General features: G+C 43.2%; 1 protein-coding gene across 1 annotated transcript in view; it reads left to right on the top strand.

Annotated features, from left to right (window-relative positions):
* The window catches only part of LOC111143964 (ADAM metallopeptidase with thrombospondin type 1 motif 9), a 164,532-nt gene that overhangs the window by 106,132 nt on the left and 34,179 nt on the right, over positions 1 to 24,221 (top strand). The window contains exons 29-30 of the mRNA XM_022498000.1: positions 7,693 to 7,860; positions 14,613 to 14,786. Of these exons, the coding sequence (XP_022353708.1) occupies positions 7,693 to 7,860; positions 14,613 to 14,786 (342 nt within the window). The remainder of the gene's footprint in view (positions 1 to 7,692; positions 7,861 to 14,612; positions 14,787 to 24,221) is intronic.

The following is a 24,221-nucleotide window of genomic DNA, read 5'->3' as shown; positions in this document are numbered from 1 at the left end:
CTTGGTCACTCACCTTTGCAACAGCTGAGAGTAAGGATCCTGGCACAAATATCTCACCCACCATCCCCCTGTCTTCCAGACCGCCTTCATGAACAACCCTGTGGCAAGCACAGAGTAGGCTTGTACCATTTTCACCTCTTTCCTGAAAGATGCCAGTATCATTATTCTGCTGAAGTCAGTTTACAAAGAATCAGAATAGGCAGTGTACTTGGAAATGGGGAATCAGAGGGCCTGTTAGGGACCCCAGGGCCAGGGAATGTACTAGGCCTCAGGTGGCGGTGTACTAGGCACCACTGTCTAGTACTAATACACCACTGTCTAGTACTAGTACTAATGTACTAGGCACCACTGGCGGTGGCCGTGATAAAATTCACCAGGTGTTGCTTTTGCAGATTGTCTCGGTCTTCGGTTTTTGTCTTGATGGGGAGAAACATCATCGTATTTAACCTTCTCGCGGAACAAAAGAACGAAAAGAACCTCCATTTGGGTTTCCCAATTTGCATTTGCTCATTTCATAGGCTGTTCTATTTAATGTGAATATCACGTCCCCTCCTCTCATTTGAAGTTGTTTCATTATAGAGATAGGGAGGGGGCAGCTGGAGAGCCCTGTGCCTCATCATTCGTGGGGGGCATGGGAGGTGGAGGGCACGAGCCCTTCCTACTGCGTCCCCGTGTTGGCGTGGCCCCAGCGTCCTCTGTGCAAGGCACATTCCAGGATCACCTACTTGGCTGTCGTATTGACAGCAGCCTCCAGGCGTGCTCCAAGCTCTGACATGTGAGTCTCAGTGCCTTTTCTCCCACAGTCTTAGACCTTTGTCATACTGTAAAGGCTGTCGGTCTTGGGGGCGACAGGGATGGAAGCGTGGACTCATGCCCCATCCGGCTGGGATGACCGTGACTCCCGCATCTGCTTTCTTCCCTGGTGTTCCCTGCCAATCTCCTGCTTTCTCAGCTCCTTTTCATGGTAATAAGTGCCACGGTGGTCCTGGACATAAACAGCCATCAGGCAGACCTGTCAACGTTGGCTTTACGCCCTGAAGTCACAGCCCTTGTTTCCTGGCAGAACTCTCTCTCCCGCCCCAGTCATTCTGGTTCCCCAATCCCCCCTATCCGGAGCCATTCTTGTGTTGTGAGAAGCCCTCACTGTGCTCACACCCAGCAGGGCACAAAGGACTGTGACCACGGCCAAGGCGGAGCTGAGCAGAGCAGGGAAGGGAGGGCATGGCCGTTCGGTAATGGTGGTCACTGGTATGGAGGTTGTGTTTCGGGACATTAAAGGGATAACCTCACAAGAAGCAAGATAATATGTATGAGCAGGAAATGGTAGAATAAAAAAAAAAACGTGGCATTCAGATGTGGGGTCTTTCTTTTTCTTACTGTCTTCCTGTCTTCTGTGGCCAGGGAGACCATATTAATAAGTAATAGTTGAAAAGAGTGGAAAGGGCATTACAGAAGAGGAGGAGGCTTCCACATTTATGTCTGCTCTGTGGATTGCTCTGTGACCTTTGGAAAGAAAAGCTCTTCACCTGCTCACATGAGTGAGATTTGACCCAAGTTCCCTTCTTCACTCAGCAAACACCCGTGGGAGAATGCTAATCTCAGGGACTCCATTAGTTAACATAGATTTTAAAAAAAAATTACTCACCTTTCTACCCACGTGTTGGGAGATATTCTAAAAGACTCTGCTGAATAGAAAATGGTAGTAGTGGTGCTTGTGAATGGGTATTGGTTTTTACACTGTTCACCCAAAACACCAAGAGCTCTGGCTCTATGCAGTGTCCCACTTCACCGTGATGTGACTCTGTTGGGTGTAGACAGTGCTGGGGTCCCCATTTTACAGACTACAAATCTGAGTTGAGAGAGGTTAATTTGCCCCAGATGGCCCCAAAATAAAACGGCAGATGGCGTGTCAGCCTGGGTGTGCCAGACTCCAAAACCTGTGGCTCACAATGCTGCATTTTAGAGCAAGATGGAGACAGGCAGGGAGCTTTGCCGCCACTTACGCATGTCCGCCACAGCCATGGTTCCTGAGCCATGTGAAGAACACCAGTACTTGGCCACAAATCCCCAGGGGGGTCCTATTCTGTGCGTCCTAAGCCAGCCTTTACTCCTTCCTTGCTGTGTGACTGTGAAGCGCCATGTCTCCTTTTCTCTAGTGTTGAATTTAGAAAATAAATAGAAGGACTGAACCATCTTTGAGATGTCTTACAGCTCAGACATTTGAGAGATGAGTCCTCCGTGAATTGGCAGGCCCACATCAACAGCCCGCGGCCTTCCATTCATGTCCGTGCAAAGAGCCATTCACCAGGGAACAGAAGCCGTCACTCACCGTGTGGCACCAGGCAGGCCCCATAGGGTGAAGAAACGCTGAAAAATGGACAGGAAAAATGAGGGTGTGGCCACAGCCAAGGGGAGATCTGGCCCTTTATTTATGTGATTGTATATTTACACTCTAAGTCTTTCTTCCCTGGGTCTTAAAAATGCCGTGAAGAAAGTAGTAAGGTCAGAAACACTGACATTGTACAGGTACTGTCTTTCTGAGGGACTGAGGAAGCAGAGGCTTCTAGAATAGTCTTGAGAGACATGTCTTTGAGGTCCTTGCTTTTTGTTGTTGCCTTGGGTCCACTGAGGTGGACAGCTTGTTTTCTTAACCAAGCCCTTTCGTCTGTGTAGTTTAAGGAAGAAGGTAGTGGTCCTGGAGCCCGGAACTAACTCTGCTGCCTCCTGGCTTTGTGACCCTGAGCAAGTTATGGCACCTCTTTGGGAGGTGCTGTTGGGATTAAATGCTGTTGGGATTAAATGACGAGCTTAGCTCGTCATTCTTAGTAAGGGTTCATACTTAGGGTTCATACTTAGAAGGTAGCTGGTGTGATTTCCAGTAGTTCTGTCCCAGCCGAAAGAGTCGTCCGAGGGTGGCCTTTTTGAATCTAAATAACTTATACCAAATCAGTTCTGCATTCACACTGTGGGTCAGATTCTGGGTGCTTCTCTCTTGGCGACATTTAGGAAAAGGGGACGTTTGGTTTCTTGCACACTTCTGTGACTGCTACAGATTTCATGCGTTCTTGCACTTCCATAATTATCCGCTGGCTGCCTCTAGCATGGAGGGCAGTACATAAACACGGGTGAGTGGCAGCCCCTGTCTTTTTCCTCCATGGCAAGTCTATGTGGTTTTCCAGCCCTTACATGGAGCCACGATGGGCGCTCTGATCCCCCAGGCTACATCCTTGTGCTCTCATCCTGGCTTGGGTGGGAGAGTGTGTGCCGGCTGGTTTTGCCTCTCTGGTCCTCCTACATACTGACTTCATTCGTACCCGTCATTGGCAAAGGCTGTCCTGGACCCTGGCTGCCAGCCTCGCATCCTTGCTGCCAGCCTGCTTTCCAGGCAAGACTTGACATCTGAGGACTTACACATTGCACCGACCAAGAACCCTCAGATAGGGAGCCAATAAATCGCCCCCACAAGGTAATGCGTCGAATTTAACTGTCGTATCTTAGGGACTCACATCGATGCAGAAGTCAGTGCCTGGAAAAGGCTGGAAATGATCAGATGAAAATTTCCCTCAGCATATAAGAGCTGCAACCTGTGTTTATTTGATTATCAAAATGACAACTTCTTTAGGAAATCCTTAAAGACCTACTAATGAACCTGTTAGATATGAAAATTTCCACAAGCAGCTGCTTCTCTTCATTGGTGAGTTAGAAAGTATGAAATGAAAAGTGGTTTTCATGATTAGTTACCTTGAGAATTTCCTTATCACTTTTAGATCTTAATTTCAGGCAAATTATATGGGTGGTGAGTCATGCTGAAGTATTGCATTCTTTTTTTCCAAGTTGGTTCCGTTCAAATCCCCAAATAAGAAATAAAGCACATAGGAATAGGTGGGAGGCAGCTAATCTAGATGTTAACCAGATTTTAAGGCATCAATTTTTTTTTTTAAGATTTTATTGAGAAAGAGAGTGAAAGAGAGAGAGAGAGAGGGGAGGGGGAGAGAGAGAATCTTTAAGCAGACTGTGCACTGAGTACAGAGCCCTACATGGGATTCGATCCCAGGACCCTGAGATCATGACTTAAGTTGAAACCAAGATCCGATCCTCAACAGACTGAGCCGCCCAAGCGCCCTAAGATATCAGATTTGGAAACTACTTCGTCCATTTCATTTCATGAGAGATAGATGTTGGTTGCACCAGTAGTGCCCTTCAGATGAATTATTATCAGTGATGATGGTGATCATTCCACTGTTTTCCTTGTGCTGTTATTGTTCTCAACAGACGTCTGTCTGCTTGGGCTGGAATCACAGCGGGGAGAGGCATGTAGAAAGCACTGTGGTTATGCCAGTTCGGAAACACCAGTTGTCTCTGATCCTGGTACCTCTCTCTATGGTTATTGGGATGATTAAATGAGATAGTGCAGGTCTCAGAGCAGTGCCTGGCCCATGGATGAATGTGAGAATGGTAGAATGTGCCTTTTCTAGTTCTGCCTCTCCTTTTAGACTGTCCCTCTGATGCTATGGCCGATTACTGAATGGCTGTTTCCATCAACTCTCTTTCTCCCCCTTCATATTAAAGGATAGCTCATTTGTACTGCTTATATATTGAACTGACTATCCCTATGGGCAGATTTGCTGTAAGTTCACCCATGTTCCTGTGTTTACAGGTAGACCTGTTTCTTCACCCTCCTGAAGCCCCTGTTTGAACCCATGCATCCAGGTCTTTTGAGTTCTGTTTCTCACAAATTAAAACATCCTTGACTCCCAGGGCTATTTCCCTGTCCCTGTACATGTCATCACTATCCAGTTAGCCACACTGCAAACCTGGGAGTCCTTCCTGAGTCTTCCTTCTCCCCTGTACCCCGCAGCTGATCCACCATTTCTCCCTCAAAAGAAGTATGTCTTAAATACACCAACTTCCCCCACCCCAACACTCTGCACCCTCTTCAGAATCACCATCGCCAGGGTGCATGGGTAGCTCAGCCGATTAAGCATCTGACTCTTGATATTGGCTCAGATCATGGTCTCAGGGTTGTGAGATCAAGCCCTAGGTTAGGTTCTGCACTGAGCCTGGACCCTGCTTAAAATTCTCTGTCTCCCTCGCTGTCTGTCCCTCCCCCTTCTCTTTTTCTCTAGGGAAAAAAAAAAAAAAAAAAGAAGAATCACCATCTCCTCTTGCCTGGACCTGTGCAGTAGCTTCCTACTGTTGTATTGTCTCCATTCTTGCTGTATTCCCATCCAATGTCCACTCAGCAGTCAGGGTAGAATTTTTGCAGCAAACATCAGACCATATTTGCCCAGATTTAAAACTCAGTAGTGATATTCCAAATCCAAGTATATGATAATGACCTGTGAGTTCTGTTTGGTCTGGCCCTGGGGGAAGCCTCAGGAGCCCTCCTGCAACCACTGCAGCTGGCTTCCCCCAGAGCACTCCTCTCCGTTGCCAAGCGGGAGTTTATTTTTGTCAACACGTGGTCAGTGTTGGTCTCCATCACTGGCCTGGAAGCTCCATGAGGGTGGGGCATGGTCAGCTTTGCTTATCACTGTGTTGCCAGCCCTTCACATATATCTTGAAACTGAGTAGGCACTCATGTGTTTATTGAGTGAACAAAAGAATTCATCCCAAATTCAAATTATGCCCCTTTGTTATCTGTCAAAGTTAAGTTTCTGAATATTCAAATTAGTCACTAACAGTAGAGATTTTTCTGTATGCAAGTCATTAGACCACTGGTTTGTAGGAGTATTTCTAGGAGCTTCATTCTATTTTTTTTTAAAGATTTTATCTATAGATTTGAGAGAGAGAGAGAGAGAGAGCACAAGCAGGGGAAGGGGCAGATAGAGAGGGAGAAGCTGACTCTCTGCTGAGCAGGGAGCCCGATGTGGGGCTCGATCCCAAGACTCTGTGATCATGACCGAAATGGAAGATGGACGCTAACCAACGAGCCACCCAGGTGCCCCTAGGAGGGAGCTTCATTCTAAAAACCTTCCAGAATTATGTCCCAAGACTTTATATACATGAAAGTGCTGTAGGTTGAAAGATGGTTATTTTTGTTCTGGTATGAGTATTTAAATTGGTCTCCTTCCTTCTACACTGTGTACTCTATTAAGATTCCAGGGGCCCCTGGGTGACACAGTCGGTTGAGCATCCGACTCTTGGTTTCATCTCAGGTCTTGATCTCTGGGTCATGAGATCGAGCCTCACATCAGGCTCCACGCTCAGCGAAGAGTCTGCTTAAGACTTTCTCTCCCTTTCCCTTTGCTGCCCTTCTCCCCACTTCCCTCTCACAAATAAATAAGTAAATAACTCTTTAAAAAAAAAAAAAGATTTCCAGAATGACAACTCCAAATTGTAATACTCTCATAAGATGGAGCTCAAAGGCAGCCAGCAATGTTTCCATTTCCTGAAGTAAAAAGTCACAGCCAAACCTATTAATATACATATTGCAAAATCATCTACTAGCTGCTGTTGAAATGTTTGTAATGATTTGTGCTTATTAGAGAAAGATGTCTGGCACATTTATGAATGATAGAACTTTGAACGTGCTTGGTAATAGCAGTTGGATTAATATTCGGCTCTGTGTTTTATAGGGCGCTATTTATCTATGAGGTACAAAAGGGCACTTTGGTAATTTACATTAACAAAATCACAGAGTTAGTGAGGGAAATGAGAAATATTGAATAGAAGGAAATGACACTTGAAATCTGTTTTCATTGCATTTTCACATTTTGTTCTTCATTCTTAAACTCATTTCCCTCTAAAAGTCAAGAACGTTATATTGGGAAATAATGTGTCTTGAAAACCTGAGCCAGCAAGCTTATGATCCAAGTGGTAACGACTTCTGTAATCGCTAATGAGGCAAATGGACGTTGAATGTCTCAGTGCACTCATTGGGGCCAGCCTCTTGCCTGTTCCACAAGAAGCTGTCATATCAAATTTTTGTCCTGACTCCATGGGCACTTTGATTCCTAAACCTTTTTGAGAAACCTAATCTGAAATCAAAGTCAAGTTTCTTAGATGTGGTCAGACAAGGTCACATTTAAAACAGTTCAGTGAACGTGCAGATCAAAGTTGAAAGGTAATGCCTCCCTCCCCAAATTGGCACAGACTTACCTGCTCGCTTACCTTTCAGTTTCTAACGTGGCTTTTTCACCTCCTTCCCCAACCGACTGGGAAAATGAGAGTTTATCCTCTGAAAAATGGTCAAAGAGTTCCTTTAAATCATTTAATTAGGAAATTGGACACAGTTGTATTTTGGAAATGTACCTTTATCCAAATCAGTGAATCACAAGGCATTTTGTTGAAGAGATATCTTGATCAGAGATTGCGTAAAGTGAGATGTGCGACAGGAATCCTTACGAATTCATAGTGGGACTTAAAATCAGAATTTCGTGGTAATTACTGGTTCATTGGCTTTATTTTTTGCCTGAAGGGTCAGGATTTGCCCACACCCTTGAGTGATCCAAAACACTACACAGGATTGCTGCCATAAGGCTACAGACATTTTTCCCCCCAGTGCCACCTTCTTGCCATTCGGAACCTTGAGATATTACCTAAAATGGCTCTAGAAAAGGGGGGATGATGACTCGTGTTAGATATGATCTTAACATCTCACAACTCAGGTGTTTATCAAACTCCATGTGATTTAAAAACAAAAACAACAAAAAACCACAACAACAACCTTGCCATTGCTTTATATTTCAGTGTTCTGTCTCTTGTGGTCGAGGGCATAAGCAACGAAATGTTTACTGCATGGCAAAGGATGGAAGCCATTTAGAAAGTGATTACTGTAAACACCTTGCTAAGCCAAATGGGCTCAGAAAGTGCAGAGGAGGACGATGCCCCAAATGGAAGGCTGGCGCCTGGAGTCAGGTGAGCGATGCTTCTCCTTACGACTGCTTCCTTCTTCCCTGCGCCACGTGGCCGACACCAGCGCGTTGACTGTGTTTCTCTGCACAGTTCCAGTTTTGCAGAGGGGAGCTTGGGGCCCACGGGGAAGGGAACACTCTTTATGTGAGCGTACTTGCTCACTGGGAGACCTGGGACCGGTGGATTCAGCCCTTGGTGCCTTGCAGAATGCCTCCAGCAGGATGGTTGTTGAGGATGAATTCCAAGTAGTAGTGGTTGTAGGTGTCAGACCTCTGGCCCAGAGCGGCCCTTCAGGACGCCTTCCCTGATGGCGTGTTTTGGTCCCCCCCGCCACCACTTAAACAACCACTAACTCAGACTGCTGTAAGCTTGACTCTGCTCACCTGGCAGGAATTGGGTCGGGATTGAGATGCGTACAGCACGGGCTGCCACTATGAAGGATTAGTGACTAGGTCTCTGCCCCCTTTGCTTCTGCACGACAGAGGTGGGGACAGAAGAAGGAGTGCTCTCGCATTTTCTAGCGACACGACCTTGGGTGATCTGTTTAACCTTCCTGAGCCTACTTCATAGAGCTCTTGTGAGGATTTAATGCCATAATGAATGCCGAGTGCTTAGTTCAGAGGTCTTAAATCTAAGAGGCCCTCAAGAGAAATATATTCTTTGGATGAATGTGATGTGTCTCTCGGTCGGGGAAGGGAGGGGGTGGTAAGTTCCCAAGAAAGCAATTACAGTCACACTCCACTAATTCTAAACATTTGGTAATCTAGACAGGAGCTGGGTGAGAGAATTTCCCTATTGTATTTAGCCAGGAACTTTTTGGAAGCTTCTGTTTACCTATAAACAACTGATGTGTGAACCAAAGTCGTTCACACATCAGCCTTGAGGCTGATCTCTTCATGCTACACTTGCACATCCTCTCAGCGTGGTTGAAGGTGCTTGCTTAAAAATAACAAGGTGCGGTTTTGTATATTCTGTCTTTCATGCTGCTCTTCCTCTCCGTTGCTTGACCTCTTTGTGCTTTCACTGAATTTGTGGTTCTCCAGTGTAGCCTAGAATTGCCAGTGCTTTTAAGAATCAATGGAAAAGTAGGTTCCAAGTTGGAAGGTTCCAGATTTGGTTCTTTCAGAGCCTGGATCTTGAGTCCCCGGAGCCCCAGAGAAGCACTGGATGGCTGTGTTAACGTGGGGAGGAGTCAGGAATTCTCCATCTCGCCATGACTAATGGAAAAGTCCTCTAGAAATGTGAATTTTTCTTAAATGCTCTGAGCTGGCATCATTGTCCCACATGGCGTTCCCCCCACCCCCTGCCATACACCCCTTCACAGAAATGCAAGACATGTTTTGCATCATTCCCTAGAAGAGTAGCCTCATCCTTCTTAAGGCCTCTCTCATAACGATCGTGTGTTCTTGTTTCTGTTTTAATTCAACAGTCAAAGCTTCAGGGTCCAACCAGAGCGAGTTCTTCCTCTGACTTCCCTAAGCGATCAGATTTCAAGGCAGTGTTTCATATTGGTCATCCTTAATGGCTTGTCTAAGTGACTGCTGTCATCTGTAACTCCCAGCCCTCTTATTTGGAGAACTATTCAATTCATGTATAAGCCCGCAGCTAACATTATTGAAGATATGGCACTAATTAGCTTGTCCTCTTGTAGACTTTCATGCTCTGTTGCTTTTCTTTATGTTCCTTGGCCTCTACTTATCTATTTTCATCATGCCTTGAATATTAAGTTTGGAGCATGGAAATGATGCTCATTTTATAGGCCAATTTCTTCAATATAGAGACGATGAAAAGAATCTTTCACTCTTTATTGGTAAACACAGTGAGTTTTAATCCAGTATTCTGGGATCTTGTTGGGAAGTCTAAAATTGCTTACAAAGCTGGGATGATTAGGTTTGAACCCTGGCGGGGTTTTTTTTTTTTTTTAACATAAGGTAATAGGATTATCAGAATGCCTCCCTAGAAAAGACTGCACCTGTTCAAAATGATTGCCTAAAACAGTCTAGTCACCTTTGTAGAAAATGCAAGTAAACACAGTTATGTAATGGTCTGTGGCCAGCTTTGTAATGCCCTGATTTGATTTGTAGAAATGAATTATAAAAGCAGGCAAAACAAGGTGCTGCATGGGAAAAATCTGATTATGCAATTTAGAAGTATGCCTGAAAATAATCAGATGCAGTGGTTAATGGAGATAGACAGTCTGCATAGTTAAAGATTATTGGCTTACTAATGATCCATTGGTAAACAGAAATAACCCTAAGGCAGTGATATTGAAGCAAGAGTAATGATTATCCATTTGCAACAATGTTGAGAAGATTTCATATCTATCTGGTCCTTCTGTTTTCTGCTGATACAATATTCTAGTCATCTCCTGTTCCAGGTAGGAAGAAGAATTAGGGCCATTTCTCATCATGTCGAAATGTCTGAGAATAATAGGACGTATAGAATATTGGGCTGTGTTGATTTTCATAGTCTCACCCTCGAAATTGGTGCTTTGAGATTTAAAGTGGAATGTTTCCTTTCTCCGTCTTTTGAAAATCTTGAATTTGTCAAGGAAATCTTTCCAATAAAAGGAAAACTTATTTTGGAAAACATCCTCACTAAAATTTTAAAGCATTTTTTTAGAAGTTCCACATTCAATTTGTTTAGATGCTTTGGATCAAGAGATAAGGGATGCCCATGAAATTTTAAGTCAAAAATCGGCATCACGTTCTTGATTCAGTTTTGATAAATGCAAAGGCTTTGGAGTCCCATGATATAGAACCATTCCAGAGTAAAAATTGTTTAATCCATTTGTATAGAAAGGTTTAAAAAAAAATGAAGGTCAGAAATCAAAAGAATGAATGATCAGCTTAGAATAAAAGTAACACTTCGTCATTGCTTGTCGATCATGAATTCACTCGGTCGATTCATCTCTCAGTCCTAAGGTACATGTCTTTTTCACACTTGAAACCCTGTATGCTCAGAACGGGTCTAACAACCAATGGAATGCTATGATTTAATTAAAATAGCCCTTTTTCCTCTTAGTGATACAAAACACAATGCTTTGTCTTGCCATCGGTGGTGTCTTCAATGGAGGGAAATAATAAAATTTTAAAAACCCTTCAGTGCTAATACCACAATGGGAGCTGGCGTATTGCGTGATGAATCTACCAGCCGTTTTGGGTTAGAACTTTTCTTGTAAATTACAGCTTGGTTGTGGCGTCGGATTCTGAAGTATTCTGCTAATGTTTCATGCAGAAACATGGCGAATGTGTAGCTGGTGTCCTTTGAGAAATCAAGGAAACCATATGCACATTATGCACATAGTAAGTGATGAGAAAGAGAGTCGCTTGTGTACTCTCCATTATTTCGTTTGTATTTGAACTATAAGCATTGATGTTGAATTGTTTGAATACAGGCCTCTCACCCACACTCTTGCTGACGTAGTATAGAAGACTGCATCCTATTAGCACCATATTTTAAAACTGGAAGCCAAATTCTAATCCAGAGTAGCCATGGCCCATTGCCTAGGGCAGAATTCACTTTGACTGTTTTATGTTTTTGTCTTTGCTGGAGTTGATTATCTCTGTTGTTTGCCATCTTTGTGCAGGGTCTCTCTAAAAGACTTATTAGGAAGTATAAAAGATACATTCTGTCAAATGCTTAGCATGCAGCTCAGCTCTCAGGGGTGATTTTATACTCTTGGGACACTTGGCAATGTCTAGAGACAGAACTGGTTGTCACAAGTGGGTGGAGGAGGGGAGACATGACTGCCATTGAATGGATAGAGCCCAGGAAAGCTGCTAAACTTCCTACAGTGGCTATAGGACAGCTCCAAACAATAAAGAATTATTAGGTGGAGAAACCCTAGTATGGAGTCTGGCACATAGCAAGTGCTAAGTTAAAAGGTCACTATTATTGTTGGGACTCTTATTATTTATTAAAGTTGGTTCATATAGTTGTTTCTCAAGCTAGTCCCTCCTCTAAATAACATCACCACCATAATTTCAACAGTAATACTGGAAAAAGTATGTAAAATACTTTCCAGTTTTCAAGTATATATATGATTCCCCACACATCAGAAGTTACAAAGAGATTCTTTTTATCTGTGGAAATAAACATCAAGGTCCCCCTATAAGTTGGGGATTCTGCACGGCAGGGCGGACAGAGAGATGAAATATAGTTCCCAGTTCAGTAGTTCAGAACTAAAAACATTTCCTTTCAAACCTGCACATTCCACGGTGGAATGATGGCAGGGGGAAACCCATTAACAGAGACTGCTCAACCTTTTCCCCCTAGGCACTAAGTAGAAGATGTACTAAATAGCACAGGAAGCATTGAGCACACACATGTGCACACACCACCACACCCTCACCATGTCCAGGGTCATGCAGAGGTCTCTCTAATGCTCCCTGATTTATTCATGGGCTTTCCATACAAACCTCAGAGAATTCACCAAGCAAGCATGGCCAGCTCTGTATGCAAATTGTCGCCTCCCTTGAGACAGCACAGGGAGAAAGTCCAACACAGAGAACTAACTCTGACTCATTGTACTTGCTTTTGAACAAAGATGACCATAGATAGGGTATTTGGAAAGGCAAACTTTAGACTTTATGTGCACTTAAGTCATGGCAAAACTTTGCTTCTTTCTAAGCTGGCTTTGACATTATAAAAATAACAATTTTTAGCCTATCACTAAACCTTCCTGTGTCTTTATTTGCCTTTTGAGAAATTGTTGAACACTGGAGGAAGTGATTTTTGGTTAATGTTGGATACTTGTGGCTCTTAATACGTTGCCTTCGTTGAACCATAATTAAATTACTCAGTAACACTAGCATCAAAAAGAGGTCTCATTTATTTAGAGCTTGAAGAGTACAGACTCTGAAAGTCTTTAATGTTTGTTCCTTTTTCTTTAGGTTATTAAAACATTGTGAGATTTTGAATATATATCAGTCCTATGCTGTGCTCCAACTTGTCTACCTAATTATTCTTAGTCTTTCTTTGTATTTCCATTTCGATACACTCTTCTTGGAGTGTCCAGAGATATTCATGCATGTGTGTATGTATACATATATATACACATATCTATACATATATATATCCAAAGGGTTTTTTAGTTGTCGGTGTTTGTTGTCAATGATGATGATGTTGGAACCTCTCTGTCATTCATGTAATGACTCCCCCAAGTTACAGTTTGTTCATTTCCAGGGTAATCAATGGGAAATATTATACATGGAGCTCCCATGAGCATTAAATGGTCAATCTCTGTTACAAGGCCATCACTTGTCCTTAGGAACCCTCCCATTCCACCCAGGACATAATGACTTTAAAAGTCTGGTTTCTTCTGGGTCACAGACTCATTCAATCCAATTAATACAATTAAACCCAAACAGTAGTAGCTGTGTTGCCTCAAAATATTTCCTTCTCTTCAGCTAGCTTTGATGTGAACGTTCAAGCTCTTGCCCAGCATAGACCCATCTGAAATGATATGATTTCCCGAGCTGCTCTCTAAATAGGATCAACTCTTTTCTTAAAACCTGAAATGAAAATAAAATTAATATTCAGCAGAATCTATTGGGTGTGCTTCTCACTAGTAAATTCCCATTAACCTCAGAGCGAGACGAATCCTGCTGCAGGTTAATTGGACAAGGATGCTTTTCTAATTGAAAAGATCGTGATTCTATTCTTTAAGACTTCGTCTCAGAAATGCAGCAGTAATGTACGTTAAGTTTGTTTTCTCAATGCCAGACAAATTAATGGAGGCCAAGCTATTGCAAAAACTTGGTAACAATTTTAAATGGCTCAGTATAATAATATACTGTTCTTTCCAAGCAAATGTTGCCTGTAGTTTCTAACTGTCAAAACCTTAATAAAGACAATAATTCTTGGCCTGCCCATAAGTGAGATTATGAAACCCAGCAATGAGGAAACCATCAAAAAATTAATTTAAAGGAAAGTTAATTGCAGACTTAATATGGTGTTTTGCAACTTGGTCAACAAAATGTTTAGCCTGATTAACAGTATTTTTCAAGGTTTGGAAACATGACGCCCGCCCAAGGAAATGGTTTCTCCTCGTCAGCTTTTATTCTCCATATATCCATCTAAGGTTGTAAATAGGCTCTAATACTTCTGTGAATTCAGTAGTTAAAAAAAAAAAAAATTCCTTTGTCTCCAGAAATAGGAGCAAGGAAAGGAAGCGATGGAGAAAATAATTCTACTTATAAGGCCCTAAAAGCTTTCATGATTTACTCTCCCTGGGTTATACTTTTAATCTGCCAAGAATCTTCTTGTACAACAGCACTGTGTCTCCAATTTTCAAGAACTTCCAGTCCTCTGGGATAGAAATCATTTGGGGTTTTTATTTCACATGGCAGCACTATTTATTTCAAGATTGGTATTAAATGTTTTATAATCATCTTTCCCAGCCTCATTCAGTCTCCAAGAGTTTGGGTAACTTTAGAGATTCCCCAAGACTCGAATACATATCTCACTCACCAGCCCTGAACGACAGTTAAGTTTGCAGATTTAAGATATTATCTTGGGTCCCTTAAATTGGAAATTAGAAAGCTTTGTAATAGTGGTGAAAGTCATTGGATTAGGAGTACATTCCCCATGCCTGTGACCCTTCTCCACCCCTGCCCCACACACACACACACACACACACACACACACACACACACTCTCTCTCTCTCTCTCTCTCTCTCTCTCTCACGTACACACACACACACACACCCCAAATGACCCAAAGCTCCCACTTACACGGTCTTTCTTCTTAGTGCTCTGTATCCTGCGGCCAAGGCACACGGCGGAGAAGTGTGGGCTGTCAGATGGGAGCACACAAAATAGCCGGAGAGTCCGAGTGCAACCCGTACAACAGACCGGAGTCGGAGCGCGTCTGCCAAGCCCCGCCGTGTCCTCGCTATGCTTGGAGGGCAGAGGAATGGCAAGAAGTAAGTAGAGCCATGAAGTGGGCACCTGCCAGGCGTTTCGCTCAACCCCCTTGCAATCACCACATCCTTTACCCTGAAATGACTTCAAGCATGGTGACAAGGCTGGCTCTTTCCCAGAAGGTTTGCTGTCAGACGGCGAGCAGTTCGCTCCGACCAGGGTGGGAGAGCTCCTCCTTTTTATGCAGTTCCTACGTCTGTGTTCTTGAATGTTCCAAGTCGGGCTGCCTCCAGAAACACTGTATCAGGCCTTGGGCCAAATGCATACAGCTATCTTGCACAAAAGGAGGGGGAGATAGAAGACATATTTTCGATACATATATCCCAACTTGGGCATCCCGTATTAGTTCCACCAGCCACAAGGCAGACTCCAGGTAGGACCTGCTCTGCGTGTGTCTCCTTTTGTGACTTTGACTGTCAAGTCCAAGACAGACACTCTTGTGAATCCCTGATTAATTAGTGAAGCATTTCCAACATTTAAAAAAAAAAAAATGATGGAATCTGAAAAACAGCTCAGTGGATGCAGGGATAGACCTGCTTTTCTCCCTCTCCAAGTTAATGTTTAGTTAAAGAAAACACTGTGTGTCCCTGGAGAAAAGTCTGGCTAGAGAAGGTAAGACTGGAGGAAGAGGGAAGGTTTGGTTCCAGAAGAGAATACATTGTAGAAAGAGGGCAAAGAGTATAAGAAAGCAAAATGGAGTCCTCTGACTTTGGAATGAAACAAAAAGTACACGCTGTCAGCGCTTTAGTGATATGAATAATAAGGAATTTCCCACCAAGAATGGATTTTAGAAGAGGGAGAAACAGTGGTGGGCTCAGTGCTCTGAACTTTATGCTCATCCCCTTGCTAGGCAAAATGGGTGTCGCTATTATCATCCCACTTTGCAGCCAAGGAAACTGAGTTCTGAGAGCCAGTGTCTTCCGTCGCAGTGTCACATGCCCAGCAAGTAGAAGGAGTAAGACTTGATTCTAAATGTAAACCATTCTGAGATTCTACCACTGCAGTTTAAAAGAAAAAAAAAATTGGCACAAGTGCTCCTAGCAATACCACTTTATTTTTTTTTCCAGGTGTATAGAGATATAATTGGCATATAATATTGTATTTATTTTAGGCGAAAACATGATGATTTGATATATGTATCTATTATAAAATAATTACTATGGTATGTTTTTAATAAGTGTTATAGTTAAATTTTCTCACCTCACATAGTTACAGGTTGTTTTTTTTTTTCCCCTGGTGATGAGAAATGTTAAGATCTACTCTCTTGGCAACTTTCAAATGTATGATACAGTATTGTTAACTACAGTCACCCTGTGTATATTAGATTCCCAGGACTTATTTCTGTTATAGCTGGAAGTTTGTATCTTTTGACCCCCTTCACCCAGTCACCTAGCCCCTACCCATCCCCTCTGCCAACACTGATCTGTTCTCTGTATCTACAGGTTTGGTTGTTTTAAGATTCCGTATATAATTGAGACCATACAATATTTGTCGTTCTCTGTCTGATTGATGTCACTCAGCACAGTGCGCTCAAATTCCATCTGTATGGTCACAGGTGGCAGGATTTCCTTCTTTTTATGGCTATTATATCCTATTGTAGATGTCGATGTAGATATAGATATATACATTTTTTAATTCATATACCCATTGATGGACGCTTAAGTTGCTTCCACGTCTTGGCTATTGTAAATAATGCTGCAGTGAACGTGGGTGGGGGGAGCAGATATCTTTCCAAATTAGTGATTTTATTTCCTCCAGAGAAATATCCAGAAGTGGAATTGCAGAATCATATGGTAGTTCTGTTTTCAATTTTTTTTTTAAGCATTTTATTTACTTGAGAGAGAGAGAGCACAGAGGGAGTGGGGGAGAAGCAGATTCTCCACTGAGCAGAGACCCCAATGCAGGGCTTGATCCCAGGACCCCAGGATCATGACCTGAGCCAAAGGCAGACGCTTAACTGACTGAGCCACCCAGGTGCCCCCTGTTTTTAATTTTTTGAAGAATCTCCATACTGTTTTCCATAGAGGATGCACTAATTTACATTCCCATGCACAGTGCGCAGGGGTTCCCCTTTCTCTAGACTCTCAGCAACACTTGCTGTTATTTTGCTAATAGCTGTTCTAACAGGTATGAGGCTGTATCTCCTTGTGGATTTGATGTGCGTTTCCCTGATGATTAGCAATGGTGAACAACTTTTCATATATCTGTTGGTTATTTGTATGTCTTCTTTTGAGAAATGTCTGGCCAGGTCCTTTGCCCCTTTTTAGTTTGATGTAGTCCTACCTGTTTATTTTTACTTTTGATGCCTTTGCTCTTGGTGTCACATTCAGAATGGTTATAGCCAAGACTAATGTCAAGGATCATACCCCTTATGTTTTCTTCCAATGGTTTTATGTTTTCAAATCTTTCTGATTCAAGTCTTTAATGCACTGTGAGTTCATTTCTGTGTATGGTGTAAGGTAGGAGTCCAATTTCATTCTTTTGCATGTGACTGTCCATTTATGGAATTCCCCACCATTTACGGAAGAGACTGGCTTTTCCCCATTGTATATTCTTGACTTCTTTGTTGTAAATGAATTAACCATATCTGTGTGACTTTATTTCTGGACTCTCTATTCTGTTTCATTGATCTAGATGTCCTTTTTTTATGCCAATACCATTCTGTTTTAATCACTATAATTTTATAATATGGTTTGAAATAGGGAGCGTGATGCCTGGGCTTTGTTCTTCTTTCTCAAGATTGCTTTAGCTATTCCAGGTCTTTTGTGGTCCCGTACAAATTTTAGGATGGTTCCTTTTATTTCTGTGAAAAATGCCTTTGGAATTCTGATAAGGATTACATTAAATCTGTAGATTGCTTTGGGTAATGGGGACATTTTCACAATACTAATTCTTCCGTGAGCACAGAATTTCTTCTCATTTATTTGTGTCATTTTCAATTTCTTTTATCAATGTTCCAGAGCTTTCAATGTATAGGTCTTACACCTCCTGGGTTAAATTTATCCATAGGTGTTTTATGCTTTTTGATGCAATTTTGAATGGAATTGTGTTCTTACAACTGCATTGCTAACCCATGTGGGGGTCAGCCTTCTGCCCTGTCCTTCCCTCTCCCTCACCCTCCTGATGGATTGGATCCATTTGCAACATCTCTTGTCCTTAGAACTTTCACTCCTTCTGTCTCTTCAACTTTTTGCTTGTTTTCTTTCTGTATGTCTTTTACCTCCACCAGACGGTGGTGTAGAGGAATGGCTAAAGTAGTTCAATTTCAAATTAATTTCACTTGAGCCACACAAGTTGTTGGGAGCCCCAGGGGCTGTGGAATTCTGCAGACCTGGTTCATATCCCAGGACTGGGACTTGTTAGCCATGTGACTTAGAACAAGGATTCTTGATTTTCTTTGGATCCTTGGGTTTGCCACCTGTAGAATAGGGATAATAATAATAATGATGCAGAGTTGTTCTGAGGAATTCAGCGATGACAGAGTGATCTGGGGATTGGTAATATCAGATACGGAAGGAAGACAAGGCTCCCTGATCTCTGTCTCCCTCAATGTTACCTCTATGTGTTCTTTTTGTAGTCTTGTTTCAGACCCACCACCACCAGCTTTCTCCCTCTCCCTCTTCATCTGGTGCCACACTCCACCCTGTCTAACACTTCCAAGGAACAAAAAGTAAGAGAGTGTTCCGAAATGAATCTAAGCTGACTGCTCAAGCTTTAGCCAACTTTCGAAAATGCTAGAGCCAATCGAGGAAATGCAAGCTCCATTTACAATTCCTTCTGAATTCCAAAGAGTGGAAACCTTGCCAAGTATGCACTGAGGAAGTCCCTTCTCTGATCTTACAAAACAGGCCTAGAAGGGTGTATCTTTGCATGTTCTATGCAGATGGATCCCTTAAAACCCTTCCTCAAATATTGCTAGCAAGCAGAACATCTACGCAGATGGCCTGACCTGTGGCCGTACTTAAAAGTGAAAGGTAAACCATGCTCATAAAGACAAAAGAATCTTTAGGTGCTGAGTAAAGCAGATTCAAACAGTTACCCTTCTGCAACCACGCTTTCTCTCCTGCCTGAACCGGAAGTGCAAAGTTTGAGAAAGGTGGACCTGTGTGGTAAGAGAGGGTAGAGCACTAGGGGGCGCCCTCACTTGATATTGAATTGGCAAAGTGAGGCCCAGGGCAGCTGGAGAAGGGACAAGAGCCATCAAAAAGCCTATGCAGAGCATGCTGGGTTCCCTTTTAGAATGTCCTCACAGCAACTAAGCCTAGAGTGAGTGTTGATAGCAGCTGGATCCCAAGTCTTGATTGCCTGTGGGCAGTTCCTGTTTATGCCTGGCAAAGTCCTGGTATAATTATTCATTGTGCCTAATTTCATGATCAAAGGTATCCTTGTTAAACAGCACACTTGAGTAGAACGGCACCCTTCAGACCTTCCTCAGTCACAGCACTCACCCTCCTCTCTTCCTCCTACCTCCGCGCCCACCCACTCCCTCTGCTACCATCTTCCCTGACACCTACCTTGCGCAGACGTGTGTCTTGACTTTCTTGCCCTCCATGATTGGCACCTTGAGCCGGTGTCAGTGAGGATGCCAAGGCCCAGCCTCAGAGCTGAGGCCCACTGGATGGGATATGCTGGAGGCCTCCTATGCCAATACAGGAAGTTCTCTTCTTAGCAGTCCTTGGCAAGCATTTCAGAGCTCTTGTTTGCTTTTTGAGTGTGCATTTTTCTCTTTTGCTTCCCTCCTATGAATTATTAAAACCCACTTATTTGTTGGCAAGATATATTTCATGCTGGGCACATAGTAAACAGCAGCCTCCTCATTTTGAGAAATAATCCAGGTGTCTGCTGTGGGGAGCACAAGGTCTGCATTACCCAAGATAGCATAATCATCAGGATGTTTTATGCAGTCACACAGTTGCACGGGTTGTGCACTGCACAATTCAAGAGCTACCATTCCCATAGGTTACAATATGAGTTCCATCCTCCAGACTTATATAGGGTGGTGGCCAGTCCTGATAATAAAAATATCTTATTGTTTATTAAGTTGTGGGCCAAGTACTGTGTTGAATATTTTTATGTGGAGGACTTCATTTCACATTGCCATAACTCTCTAATGAAGTAATTAAAATTTCATCCTCACTTAAAGATGAGGAAACTTGAGGCTTAGATAGGTTAATTCATCCAAGTTCATGCATTTAGTAAGTAAGAAGACTGGAATTTGAAGCCTGGAAGCCTGATTCTGGAACATATGCTCTGAATCTTTATATTCTGTTGCCTCCCATGTCAACATTCATCTACATTGAATTACCTTATTTCCTTTTTAATGGCTTGTCTAAGCTCTTACTGGAGAGTTGGCATAAAGTACAGTTCCCTTGACTGGGTGAGCCTCTCACATCCTTCAAACAATTAAATTCTTGGTCCTCTTGGTTGACAATAAGTCCTGTTGTTGGGGCAGTCTTGGTGGGATGGAGCAGCTCAGGGGACCTCCTTTATTCATTGTGAGGCCTGGTGCCTGAGCAGCAGGGAAGGGGCATCAGTATGCCTTCGTGATACTGTAAAAGTAGAACTTGGGCTTGTAGATGAATGGCAAACAATTGGAGAAGAGAAAAATGCTGTATCCAGACATGAATGTTGGGCTTTTAATATCACCTGCCAACTTTGGGCAATTTATTTGACCTCCCCATGCTCAGTTTTACTCACGTTAGAATTATAATGCTCATGAGGCAATAGTCATTTGAAAATTACTGTAATAAATGATTTACTTATTCATTGCATTATAATCTGACATTTAAGTTTATTTATAGCAGCAGAGGTCTTTAATCAAATTTGTATTGTGAGCATGCGGGTTACATGTCTCCCAGCATTAAGGAGTAAATCTCCCAGGACTGGCAAGTATTCTTTCTTTCACCTTTACCCAAAGTATTCTCTTGCCCCTAGTGCCTCTGCATCACAACGAGGCTGCCCTACTCCTTCCCTTACTTCGGTCACCTTTGCCCATTCTTCAGACCTGACCTAAGATGTCACTTTTCAGAAGCCCTTGCAGATCACATCTCCTCACCAATAACTGAGTCAGATGGCTCTCCTCTGAGTGCTCATAGCACCTGGAAATACTGTGCTTGAGCAGTCAGCATCCTGAACGGTGGTGGCCTGGTTTCCTTGTCTACATTATCACCCATTTGAGGTCAGAGAGTTTGTTCGCCAGAGTTCTCCCCAGCATTTAGCACAGTACCTAGAGCACTGAAAACACTTCTTGACTAAATGAACCTATGAGTGAACCAGAAGGACAAAAAAAGGTAGGAGGAAGAAAAGAAGGAAGGAAGGAGGGAGGGAAAAAGAAAGACATTATAGAGCAATTATAGAGATTCTAACCCCTTAGAATCATGATCTTCTAAAAGGTCTTTTAAAACAGTCAAGCAAACTGTTTTTCCTGTAAGAACAGATCCTTTATTTTCTTGCCACATTGCCACAGACAAGCTGTGCTCAGATATGTCTGGCCTTCGCAGAACTGCCCACCCCGTGGCTGTTTGGCCCAGTGCAGAGACTTGGACCACTCTCATACATATTTGAATTCCAAAGGTTTTTATTGAGATCAGCTGCAGAACGAGTCCCAAGTTTACCTCCTCAGCTCAGAAAAGTTAGAAAAGAGCAGCGGGCCTTTGGTCAGTTAGTGACAAACATTTTACAAAGTTTCCAATAGGGAGTGATGAGGTTTGGGTGTGTGTACAAGCACCTGACATTGACCCTTTGATGCTCCTTCCCTCATTAATTTACTCGAGAAATCATTATCCAGCACCTGCAAAGAGCTGGGCTCTAGGCCTCAGGGATGCAACAGAGACTCTGACGCTGCTGGGCTGGAATCAATGGGCTCATGGGAGAGACAGAAAACAAGCGCACAGACACGTTCTGTGAAATTGCCAAATGTCAACAGTGCAGGCACAGAAAGAGGCAGGGTGCCGAGATAGAGAATGGGAATGACAGGCCGGTCCTACCTTCCCTCGGGTGGGTGGTTGGAGGGGAAGGGCAGGAGGAGGCGATTCCTGGTAGAAGGAAGAGGACAGAGCCCAGCATGTCTGCAGACAAAGCCCAGCATGGCAGGAGCAGAGAGAAGGCCGAAATGAGATTGGACCTACAGCAGCGCCCAAGCTAGGATGTGTCCTGGCGGCCAGGGCAAGGGTTCAGGTTTTCTCTCAAACCATGGGGGAGGTTAGCAAGCCCCTTCTGGACCTGGTCTCTGCCCATCTTCCGAAATCCCCATCTCAGTTGGAACTTGTCACCTCCCCCAGATGCTGTGGCCGTTCCCTTGCCCTGCCTCCCCTTGACATTCACCTCTGGCCTCCAGGCGCACTGAGCCCCTCCTGCCAATGTCCCTTTCTCCTCCTTGCCTGCTTAACCCATCTCCTCAATCACTCGTCCTCCTCATCCTCTGGTGCTTGGATACCCCGTTCAGCCCTGGGCAAATTCCGGATGCTGGTCCTTTTTCTTTCTTGCTGTCAGAGTTGTGGAAGACCCTGGCGGCTTCTTTCACCATGATGCTCTGTTATGAAACCCACGTCTGCTCCTACAGCCATACGAGGCAGCCCTAAGTGTTGAACACCAGTGCTCACAAAGTAGCCGGCTGTCCTGATTTGTGGACCGCTGGGTGGGAGTAGCAGCCATCTGAGTGTCATAAGAGAGAGAGCACCTGGATAGGAAGATGTCAGACTGTAGCCCAGGGCTCAACATAGAACTTGGCCCATGGCAACTATTGGTTGGAAGGGCAAGTAACTTTCAAGGTATCAGATGTCTCCACGCTTATTATTTCTGCTTTTTTCCCCTGCAAATATACTGTTTGGGGACAAGTATGTCCAAATTCCATGTACCTAACTTTAAAATGAGCTATGAGAAAGAACCTATTGGTCATTTGAAGAACTGCTTTTTCTTTTTTTAATTCAAAGCATTGTTAGATAAACTGACTTATAATTGCTATTCCTTAGGACATAAAAACTCTACGTAGCACACACAGAACCCTGTGCTGTCAGGGTCCTGATTTGTTCTGTGGCTCTTCTGTCCACACACTAGCTCATGGTGGTCGTCTTGCACTAGAAATGGCACTACAAATTATTTTATCTATTAAGAAGATCAGCAATCTGAAAAGGTAGAGCTTGTGACAACGGGAAGTGATTTTTTTTTCTACCATGATTAGGACATCTCACAGAAAAAGTGTAAAGCAACTTCATGACCATCTCTTAGGAAGGACAGTTTCTACCCATTGCATTAAATGACCCTTTTTAGACCATCACCCTCTGGTCAACCTATCTGGCTAAATAAAATAGCACCTTAAAAGTTTATTTTAGGTCTTCTCTGCTCTCAGATTTGGACAGGCCTTTTCCTCCTGTTAATTTCAGCACATTATAAAGGCATATGTAGCCTTCAGGACAATGAGCAAGCTACCTGATTTAGCCTGGCCCCCATGACCACTGACTTGCTGAATTCCAGTGTGTCCTAAAATTCAAGGAGGCCAGTGGTGTTACTTATACACTTGGTATATAGTTTTTTGTTTTGTTTTTTGTTTTTTGTTTTTCTCAAAGCTATAAGGAGGATGGAGGAAACCTTTTGGAAGTTAAAATGAGGCTAGCTGAACTTTCTGGCTGTTTTTAGAACATTCTAAGTCATATTCTGGGACAAAGGAGAGAGTTCTTAATCCTCAGTTGGGGGGTGGGCAGTGATATTCCCAAAAGCTGATGAAATGCAGCAGCTTGGGTGGGTTGGCTTTCTGCTCACCAGCCCCCATACTCAAGTCAGGACCCCAGGAGAAGAGCCTTGCCAGGTAGGTGACCTTCATAGCTGCTGTTGACTAATTCCAAAGCACTGGACAAGTCACTTATTCACTTAGCTTAATTTTTCTTAAAGTTATGTTCACGATGAGGTTCCCCAACTCCCTTTTCCACTGTTGGCAAGAGAGTTTTTATGCTAGTTAACCTTTCTTAAAGACCAAGGCAGAAGCACTTAAAAAGCAAACAGGGGTCTAGGAAACTTTGCATTTCTGCTTTAAAGTGTTACTTATTGACACAGACTGTGACCCTGGGGATGGGTGGAAATGAGAGCATGCTGAAAGGTTTAGTCCTGTTTGGGCTGCTCAGTCATCGGGATCTGAGTCTCCTATCCTGCTTTTCTAAGGAATTACTTTTTCTATGGGCAGTTAAGTATTTCTTTTGCATTTATCTACACATCACAGATTAACCACATTTTTGTTTTGTTTTTTAGCATCCAGTGGGTCTGTAACTCCTTCGGCTTTTTTTTTTTTTTTTTTTTTTAATGAATAAACGGAAGTGTCCTCACTTCACAATAGTGCCCAGCATACTCCAGAGGCCCAGGAAACCCCAGGCAAGGGTTGAATTAGGTGTCTTGGGAGTGACTTGCTTCTCCTTGCTAATGCCACAGAGCTTTCAATTTATATTTGT

Source organism: Enhydra lutris, unplaced genomic scaffold (assembly GCF_002288905.1).
Source record: "Enhydra lutris kenyoni isolate GAN:26980312 unplaced genomic scaffold, ASM228890v2 scaffoldscaffold10, whole genome shotgun sequence".
NCBI classification, from domain to species: domain Eukaryota; kingdom Metazoa; phylum Chordata; class Mammalia; order Carnivora; family Mustelidae; genus Enhydra; species Enhydra lutris.
This window is presented reverse-complemented; position numbering and strand designations above follow the sequence as displayed.